At 51.5% G+C, this 10,294-nt stretch overlaps 1 protein-coding gene across 1 annotated transcript; it reads right to left on the reverse strand.

Moving 5' to 3' along the window:
- Positions 1–1,711: 1,711 nt before the first annotated feature.
- Positions 1,712–8,878, reverse strand: LOC128094937 (uncharacterized). Its single transcript, XM_052713543.1, is given in 7 exon segments — positions 1,712–2,057; positions 2,059–3,386; positions 3,389–3,633; positions 3,675–4,736; positions 4,806–7,827; positions 7,830–7,942; positions 7,945–8,878. Coding segments are annotated over 7 exon segments (7,050 nt in total).
- Between the last annotated feature and the right edge of the window lie 1,416 nt (positions 8,879–10,294).

A 10,294-nucleotide genomic window follows, 5' to 3' on the forward strand; every position in this document is an offset into this window, starting at 1 on the left:
GCATTACATGGGATATCTCCATTAAATCGTTCCCCTCAGAGCTTAGGGAACCCTACAGATGAGTAGGCAGAAAAAAGTGAGAGCCAGAGGGTATGGAGGACACCAGGAACAAGACCCTTTAAATCAAGGAAGAAAGCTCATATGAACTCACAGAAACTAAAGCAGCAAGCAGAGGGCTGACACAGGTCTGTACCAGGTTCTCTGCATATACACTACAGCTTTCAGCTAATATTTTTAGGGAACTTCTGAGTGTATGAACAGTGGCTCTCTGACTCTCGTCCCTGCTCTTGGGGTTCTTTTTCTTGTGTTGATTGCCTTGTCCAGCCATTTTTTAAAATTATATTTTATTTTGTTTCGTTTCATTGTTATCTCTTAGTAACCTGTTCTTTTCTAATGAGAGACAGAAAGGGAGTAGATCTAGAGGTAAAGCATTGTGGGAATGAACTGTAATCAGGATATATTGCATGAAAAAATAATCTATTTTCTTTTTTTAGTTGTAATATTGTTTATTTTTTTCATTTTTCTTTATTAAGAAATTTTCTACTCACTCCACATATTATGCACAGATCCCCCTCCTCCCTCCACCCATCCCCCAGCCCTCTTTCCCAAGCCACCCCACATCCCAATATCCCCCAAATCGAGATCTCCCACGGGGAATCAGCAGAGCCAAGCACACTGAGCCTAGACAGGTCTAAGCCCCTTTCCACTGCACCAAGGCTGTGCAAGGTGTCACACTAGAGGCACCAGATTCCAGAAGCCTGCCCATAGACTAGAGGAAGATCCCAATCCCCCTGCCTGGGTGCCCCCCAAACAGTTTGAGCCAAACAACTATCTTTCATATCCAGAGGGCCTAGTCCAGTCCCATGGGGGCTCCACAGCCACCAGTCCACAGTTCATGGGTTTCCACTAGTGTGGCCGGTCATCTCTGCATGTTCTCCCATCATGATCTCAATGTTCCTCGCCTGCAGTATCTCTCCTCTCTCTCATCAATTGGATTCCCGGAGCTCAGCCTGGTGCCTGGCGGTGGATCTCTGTATCTGCCTCCACCAGTCTCTGGACAAAGGCTCTATGACGACAGCTAGGTTATTTGCTAGGCTGGTCACCAGAGTAGACTGGTCCAGGCACCCTCTGAACCACTGCCAGCACACCAAGGTGGGGTTGAAAGACCCCCGGAGGAGATCTTCCCTCAGGAGAGACCCCAACCCCAAGGAACACGCCGAAACCACGGATCAGATGCAAACAGCAAGAGGGTTTATTCAGATACACAGGTACCTGGGGCGACAAAGTCTCTCGGAAGACTTGCGCGCCCTCCTAGGGTAAGGGGGACTTTTTATAGGTTTCCAGGAGCAGAAGCGCGGTTACAGAAGTGAGAGGCATAGTTACAGGGTTCCCATTGGTGGATTCAATTGAGGTCAGGGTGAACTCTTAAACTTCTCGGAAATTTGATGTGTGTGGCTGACTTGGCCTTGTGGGTGTTTTCCCAGCCCAACTGTTTATTCCCCAAGGTCGGGTAGCTACCCACAGTTGTCTTATTTTGACTCAACGTTTTTTCTCCCAAGGCCAGGTGGCCAGCCACAGTCATAAACTTTCTGTTTTCCTTGCCTTGCAGAATAGCATTTCTTAGGCTAAGTAAAAGCTTGCTATAAGTGGGGGTGTAAGCGGGGTCTTTCATTCCCCCATTTTCTTATGGCCCAAAATGGAATCTTTCATTTTAGGATGGAGAATAGGGGGTCATCTCCATCTCTGTCTGTCTTAGCCTCTGATATTGTTGGGTCAGGACCAAAGTCTGGACAACAGAAACCCTGTCTTTGATGAATTGGATCAATCTATTGAAGATGCATGGTCCAAATATTAAAATGAGCAGGAGGATGATTAGGGGGCCCATAATGGTGGAGACAAGGGTGGTGAACCAGGGTGACCTTTGGAACCATCCTTCAAACCATCCCTGTTGCGACTCAAATAGTTGTTGTCTCTGTTTCAATCTCTCTCTCAATTTAGCCATGTTATCCCTGACAACTCCAGTATGATCTGCATAGAAGCAACATTCTTCTTTAAGGGCCACCTTCTTGTAGGAAGAGGATGTCTAACCCTCTCCTGTTCTGTAGAACAACCTCAGATAGAGATATAAGGGATTTTTCTAGGGCACTTATAGATTCCTCTAGGGCCTGGATATCAGTATGCATGGCTGCTTGAAGTTGTCTAAATTGACTGGTCTCCATGAGGGCTGCAGTCCCAGTACCTAACCCCGCAGCGATTCCCCCCATGGTGATTCCTCCCAACAACAGGGCTAGAGTTAGGGAAACAGGCTCTCTTCTAAATCGGGTGTTCCTCATCTCAAAGTGACTATAAATATATTCAGGTTCATGATAAGTAACCTTAGGCCATAATTCTATCAGCACGCAATAATCAGAGGTCTGGTTCAGCACCGTGGCAGAAACGCAGGGAGTGAGTCCCGTGTTACATGCCCAATATGTCCCGTTAGGGGCTGCAAGATAAGTTCCCGATGGAAGGGTCTGGGTGGATTTGCAAAGACTCTGATGGGAGGAGGGAATGACCCCCAAGCAGAGCCCTTGTCCGGAGACCTCGGAGAGAGTTAGCTTGTGCTGGGGGGCGGAGATACAGCTCGCGGAAGGAGAAGTCTGGTTAGTATAGTTGCCAGTTACTGCTACCCCTTCATAGTAAGGTGGAATGGAGATTAGGCATAGCCAGCATTCCTGGGTCTTATCTGGGTCGGTAAAGTTTAAAGCTAGGAAAGCACCCTTGACCAGATTGAGCAGCCTATCTCCGGTTCCTGGGTAGGGGGAAATCTCTGTGGCGGGGGCCTGTGAGGGTGGATGGGAAGTGGTCGCTTCTCCAGCCCTATTATCAGGGCCAGGAGAGGGGGTGACCAGGGGTCTAGCTTGGGCAGGTCTTGGAGCAGGCAATGAGGGAGGTTTCTGGTCGGGGAGGACCCGACTGGGTCCAATGGGTGTGGCGTGGGTATTTTCTATTTTTAATCGTATTTTGAAGGTAACCCCTGCATCCCAACCATCTAAATGCCAGCGAAGGCCCTATGTCCTTCCCGCGGGCCAGCCTGTGAAGCCCTTGCCTTTTGGAGTAAATGAGATGTTTAATGGCAAGGACTTGCCGTACTGTGGTTGTAGTTCCTCTTGGGTAGCATAGCATTGGCCCTTTTTTATATAGCCCCGGGAAACAGTTATAAGGTCCCATGAGGAGGAAGGCTTCCAGTAAGCTGCCCCAGTAGTCTCGCAGGACCAGGCTTTGCAGAAAAATTCTTCATATCCCCCACATCTTGCTGCGAGGGCACGACTTCTGCCATCTTTGGGGCAAACATAAAAATCATACAAGGACAGTAAACAGCGAGCGACAGGGGTGGCACATCCGGGTCCTCGAGTGGGGGGGGGGGGGTACCAAAAGTGGGTTTAGGGGCTGGGCCAATAAGAGTATGTTTGGCTTCAGGTATATCCCAGGTATCAAGTCCAGCTGCAAGCTCGCAAAAATCAGGGGTAAGGGATGGCCACCAAGTGTTAGGAGTGTGTTGAGCGGTCGTGGACCAGACTACGTCCCCAGTTTGGGAAATGACCTGCCAGGTAATTTTCTTAACTAGATGGGGGCTCTCTGGTGACGCTCCTCCTAATGTCAGGAGGACTACTAAGGGGATTAAGGGGGCCCACGGGTGAGTCTTATCTTTAGTGGGTTTGGAGAGCGTTGAAACTTCCATGTAGACGTCTCGGTGTTCTCTGCTTCGCTGGATTCCTTGGCAGCTTTCACATGTGACGCGTGGACCCAAGTCGCTATCCCGTCAACCTTGAGTGCGGTGGGAGTTGTTAACAAGACGGTGTACAGTCCCTTCCATCTCGGCTCTAGGTTCTTGGATTGATGGAGTCGAACCCAGACAGAGTCCCCAATCTCGAATGGGTAAGGCACCACCGGGCGGTTCAGTTGCTCCCGGTAGGCATCAGCCAGGGGTTTCCACACCGTCTTCTGTACCAATTGGAGGGCTTGGAGGTGCGCCTCCAAGGTTGGGCTAGTGGCAAAAGAGGAGATATCAGGGTGGAGGAAATTTACAATTGGTGGGGGAGCCCCATATAGAATCTCAAATGGGGTTAGGCCATGAGGTCCAGGAGTATTCCGGGCTCGGTAGAGGGCTAGTGGGAGTAGGAGCACCCAGTCCCTAGTGCCAGTTGCAAGCGTTAATTTGGTTAAAGTCTCCTTAATGGTTCTATTCATGCGTTCTACCTGTCCTGAGCTCTGGGGACGGTATGCACAATGGAGTTTCCAATTGATCCCCAATAGCCTGGCCACCTTCTGACTTACCTGGGAGACGAAAGCGGGCCCATTGTCTGACCCCAATATCTGGGGCATCCCATACCTGGGAAATATGTCATCCAGGAGTTTCTTGGTTACCACGTTAGGGGTCTCCTTCTTGGTAGGGAAGGCCTCTGTCCATCCTGAAAAGGTGTCTAAAAAAACCAGAAGGTATCTGTATCCATATAGTCCGGGTTTTACCTCAGTGAAGTCAATTTCCCAATGGACTCCAGGGCGGTGGCCTCTCAGACGGCTCCCTCCATTCAGACGGACTCTTCCTGGATTAACTTGAGCACAAGCAGGGCAGCTGGAAGTCACCTGTTGAAGGACCTGTTCCTGATTTAGTAATATAGTGTCCGAAGCCTCATCAGCCAGAAGGGCTCTCATCTTATTTTTGCTTAGATGGGTTAGCGCATGAAGGAACTTGAGCAAGTATTTGGTGTGGGATATTGGCATGACTAATTTGCCATCCATGATATAAGCTTGTCGCTCGGGGCTCCATTCCACCCCCATTTTCTTTGCTAGTTCCTGGTCCTCCGGGCTGTATGGCATGGGATCCCTGCTTGGCTGTTGGTCCTGCAAGACCAGCAGCTGGTCGCCCCCGGGGGTTTGTAAGGCGACTGTCTGGGCCGTCAGATCAGCTAGCCAATTTCCCCGGGCTATAACAGAGTCATCCTTTTGGTGCCCGGGACAATGTATAATGCTGAGCTGGTGTGGGAGGAACAATGCCTTTAAGAGGTCTAAAATTTCTTTTTTATTTTTAATTTCTTTGCCCTCCGAGGTCAGGAGGCCTCTTCTTTTGTATATTTCTCCATGAACATGGGCGGTGGCGAAGGCATATCTGCTATCGGTATAGACTGTGAGTCTCTTACCTTCTGCCATCCGGAGGGCCTGGGTCAGTGCAACCAGCTCTGCCTTTTGGGCCGATGTGCCGGGCGGCAGTGGCGAGGCCCAGATTACCTCTGATTCGGTGGTGACGGCTGCTCTGGCCCTTCGTTCCCCCTCTTGGAGGAAGCTGCTCCCATCCGTGAACCAGATAAAATCTGGGTTCGACAGCGGCTGATCTGTGAGGTCGGAGCGGGTACCATGGGCCTCTGCCAGAATCTGGAGGCAGTTGTGCTCCTCGGATGGGTCTGGCAAGGGCATCAGGGTCGCAGGATTGAGGGAGACAACTGGTCCGAACACCACTCGGTCTGTGTCTAATAATAGAGCCTGGTAGTGGGTCATCCTGGAATTTGAGAGCCATTTATCTGGGGGCTGTCGGACCAGAGCTTCCACCGCATGGGAGGATAACACAGTTAATGGCTGTTCCAAAGTCAGTTTCCCTGCGTCCTTGAGCAAGACAGCAATAGCGGCTACCATGCGCAGGCAAGGGGGCCAACCTGCAGCTACAGGGTCTAGTTTCTTGGATAGATAGGCTACAGGTCTCTTCCATGGCCCCAGTCTCTGTACCAGCACTCCTTTTGCAAAGCCTGAGTTCTCGTCCACGAACAGTTCAAAGGGCTTAGTTAGATCTGGTAGGCCAAGGGCTGGTGACTCGAGTAAAGTTCTCTTAATTCATTGAAAGGCCTGCTGTTGTTCCTCTCCCCAGTGGAACAGGACCCCGGGCTTGGTGAGAGGATACAGAGGGGCAGCCATTTCAGCAAAACCCGGGATCCAGAGACGGCAGTAGCCGGCTGTACCCAGGAACTCCCGCACCTGGCGGGGGTTCCTGGGAGGGGGTATGGAGATTATGGCCTCCTTCCTTGCCTCCGTGAGCCATCTCTGTCCTCCCTCCAGGGTGTATCCCAGGTAAATGACCTTGCTTTGGCAAATCTGGGCCTTCTTAGCAGAAGCCCGATAGCCCTTCTGTCCCAATTTAGCCAAAAGGGCCCGAGTGCCTCTTAAACATTCAGCCTGGGTTCTGGCCGCTAGGAGGAGGTCATCTACATATTGAAGCAGGATTAAGGCCGGGTGTTCTACCCGGAATTCGGCCAGGTCTGAGTGTAGGGCTTCATCAAAGAGGGTCGGGCTGTTCTTAAACCCCTGGGGGAGTCGAGTCCAGGTCAGTTGTCCTGAAAGCCCCATCTCTGGGTCTCTCCATTCAAAAGCAAACAGCAGTTGGCTCTGGGGATGCAGTCTCAGACAGAAGAAGGCATCCTTTAAGTCCAATACTGTATACCAAAAGTGTGTTGGTGGGAGAGTGCTGAGGAGGTTGTAAAGGTTTGGCACTGTAGGGTGTATATCTTCAACTCGTTTATTAACCTCCCTCAAGTCTTGAACCGGTCTGTAATCCCCTGTCCCAGGCTTTTTTACAGGCAGGAGGGGGGTATTTCAGGGGGATCGACATGGCACAAGTACCCCCTGGTCCAGGAGCCTCCGGATGTGTGGTTTAATGCCCTCGTGGGCTTCCCGGGACATGGGATACTGTTTGATTGAGACAGGAGTGGCAGAGGCTTTTAACTGAATAACAAGTGGGGGCTGGTTGTAAGCTAGCCCCAAGCCGCCAGTCTCGGCCCAGGTCAAGGGGAATTCTCTCAACCAGTCCTGCATCTCTTGTGGTGGCCCCTTAGAGGGCTCTGATTCAAACAGACGATATTCCTCTTCCAATTTTAGGGCTAGGACTTGTAGGGGGGTTCCTTTGGGTACCGTAATGGTCGTTCCCTTATCATCAAAATAAATCTGAGCCTTGAGCTTAGTCAACAGGTCTCGGCCCAATAATGGGTGAGGGCAATCGGGTATATGCAAAAAAGAGTGGGTTACCTGTCCAGACGCCAGCTGAACTTTCCTTTCAGTGGTCCATTGATATCTCCTGCTACCCGTGGCCCCCTGGACCAAAGCTGTGTGGTCACTGAGAGAGCCTCCGGTGTGAGTCAGGACTGAATGTTGGGCCCCGGTGTCCACTAGGAAGGTCACTGGCTGCCCCCCAATCTTGAGAGTTATCCTAGGCTCGGGGGGGGGGGGGGGCTCCTGGCCTTGACTTCCCTAATCCTCCAAATTGAGGAGATCCGTGGCCCTTGACTTAGTTCTCCAAGGCCCTTGAGGTTTCCTTGGGCAATCACGAGCCCAATGTCCTCTCTCTTTGCAGTAAGCACACTGGTCTTTATCAAGCGGTATCCTTCTTTGATCTCCCGTCCTAACTCTCTCTCTGCCCTGTCCCTGAGACACTACAGCGGCCAGGACTTTACTTATTTCTCTATGACGTTTCTTGTCCCTTTCTTCCTGTTTCTGCCACATCCTCTCTTCCCACTCTTCGGGAGTTTCTCTCTTATTAAACACTTTCTCTGCCTCTTTTAATAAATCTGACAAACTGCACGACTGCAATCCCTCTAGTCTCTGTAACTTGGCCCTTATATCTGAACTTGACTGATAGATAAAAGACAAAATGACGCCCGGCGCCTGTCCTGGATCTTCCGGATCATATGGGGTGTACATCCTATAGGCCTCCCTGAATCTTTCTAAGAATGCTGCCGGTGTCTCGTCCTTTCCCTGGATCACATTTCTAACCTGAGCCAAATTGGTAGGGCGTCTAGCAGCCCCCCCCGGAGACCCGCTAAGAGCAACTGGCAATAGAGACATAGGTGCTCCCTACCTTCTGGGGTCATGAAATCCCAGTCCGGGCGGGTGAGGGGAAAAGCTGCATCAATGACATTAGCAATTGGGTGGGTCTTCCATCTTCTCCAGGAACCTGCTTCCGAGCCTCCAAGAAGACTCGCTGCTTCTCCTCCACTGTCAGGAGGGTCTGCAACAGCTGCTGACAATCGTCCCATGTAGGCCGGTGGGTCACTAAAATGGACTCAATCAGGTTAGTCAGGGCAACAGGGTCCTTGGAGAAAGGAGGATTATGCTGCTTCCAGTTGTAAAGGTCAGAGGCCGAAAATGGCCAGTATTGGAGCTGGTGATTGGGGCCCTCCTGGAGGGGGAAGGCCTTGGATTCCTTGGCTGGTTCGTCGCACCTTCCTCGGAGGCGACTGGCAATTGGGGAGGGAGCTGGAGCCTCATCAGCAAGTGGGGAGGAGGCCGGCGAGGAAGCCGGCGTCTCATCCTCCCGCTCTGGGGAGGAGGCCACCAGTGGTTCTGAGGCCGCCGGTCCCTCTAGTCTCCGATTCCCTGGGTATGGAGGTGGATCCTCTGTCAGGAGGTCAATAAGAGGTGAATTGGGGTCCAGGGGAAGGACAGGGGTCTTAGGGGGATCCTTTCATGGGAGAACAGGATAAAGGGAGGAGGTAGGAAGGGCGAGGGGGGGCGGCGGTGCCGTGGGGGAGGAAGCCTGGGGCACTGGAGGGGAGAGGAATGGCCTAACCCATGGGGGAGGTTCGGTTGCCAATAGTCTCCATATGGCGATGTATGGGACCTGATCCAGGTGGCCATGGGGGCTCGGAGCAAAAACTTTTCCCTCCACCTGTGAAATAAGACTGAGGTTAAAAGTTCCCTCGCGAGGCCATCCCACATCCATCATGACCCATTCAGCCTCGCAAAGGGTGATCCATTTATTCTTTTTTATTACAACTCCCTCGTTGTTGGCTCGTGCCTTCACGTCTGACCAGTGGTCGAGCGTGAGGCTCAAGGGGGTGGTGACAGTCTGTCCCATGGCTGTTTCTAGGAGGAGAACGGTTAAACAGAAAATGAAGAACAACAGACAAACAGAAATAAGACTAACACGCGCTGCACGGCTTCGGTTCCAAACCAAAAGCAAAAACTCGGAGGGAGACTGCTGTGAGGGTCCGGACTCCTCGTCTCCGACCAACACCACGTATCCCTCGGATACGTGAGTGGCCCCGAAAAACCGTGCCCCTGAGGGGACTTCAGACACCCGTGGAACGTCTTCCAGGGTTACGGTGGGCGAAGTCCGAGCTCGTCAGCTCCTTCAGCCCCCACCGCTACAGACAGATCACCAGATGTGCACAGACAGACAAACAATACTCACTTAGGACAGGGATGACATAAACTGAGGCCGGCTTACCTCCTGACGGTGGGTCGGTGGTCCCAGGGAGGGGTCTCTAATCTCGGTGGGACCTCCAATGAAAGACCCCCGGAGGAGATCTTCCCTCAGGAGAGACCCCAACCCCAAGGAACACGCCGAAACCACGGATCAGATGCAAACAGCAAGAGGGTTTATTCAGATACACAGGTACCTGGGGCGACAAAGTCTCTCGGAAGACTTGCGCGCCCTCCTAGGGTAAGGGGGACTTTTTATAGGTTTCCAGGAGCAGAAGCGCGGTTACAGAAGTGAGAGGCATAGTTACAGGGTTCCCATTGGTGGATTCAATTGAGGTCAGGGTGAACTCTTAAACTTCTCGGAAATTTGATGTGTGTGGCTGACTTGGCCTTGTGGGTGTTTTCCCAGCCCAACTGTTTATTCCCCAAGGTCGGGTAGCTACCCACAGTTGTCTTATTTTGACTCAACGGTTTTTCTCCCAAGGCCAGGTGGTCAGCCACAGTCATAAACTTTCTGTTTTCCTTGCCTTGCAGAATGGCATTTCTTAGGCTAAGTAAAAGCTTGCTATAAGTGGGGTGTAAGCAGGGTCTTTCAGGGTCAACCTTGTGGATTCCTGAGAGCCTCCCCAGCACCCTGCCTCTTCCTATTCCCATGATGTCCTCATCTATGATGGTTTCTTCCTCCCTGCCCTCCCACTCTGCCCTTGTTCCAGCTTGACCCTCCCATTTCCCTATGGTCTCATCCCCCACGCCTCACCCTCTGCCACCCCCCCACACCCAGTCAATTCATGTAGATCTCATCTACTTCTCCTTCACAGGGTCATTCATGTGTCCCTCTTAGGGTCTTTCCCTGTTAGCTAGCCTCTCTGGAGTTGTGGGGTTGAGTCTGGCCATCCCTTCCCTTACATTTAGTATCCACTTATGAGTGAGTACATACTGTGTTTGTCCCTCTGAGTCTGGGTTACCTCACTCAGGATATTTTCTAGTTCCATCCATTTGCCTGCAAATTTCATGCTGTCATTGTTTTTTACTGCTGAGTAGTACTCTATTGTGTATATGTGCCATATTT

This window comes from Peromyscus californicus, unplaced genomic scaffold, assembly GCF_007827085.1.
Source record: "Peromyscus californicus insignis strain IS unplaced genomic scaffold, ASM782708v3 Scaffold_4__1_contigs__length_199733344, whole genome shotgun sequence".
In the NCBI taxonomy this organism is placed as follows: Eukaryota; Metazoa; Chordata; class Mammalia; order Rodentia; family Cricetidae; genus Peromyscus; species Peromyscus californicus.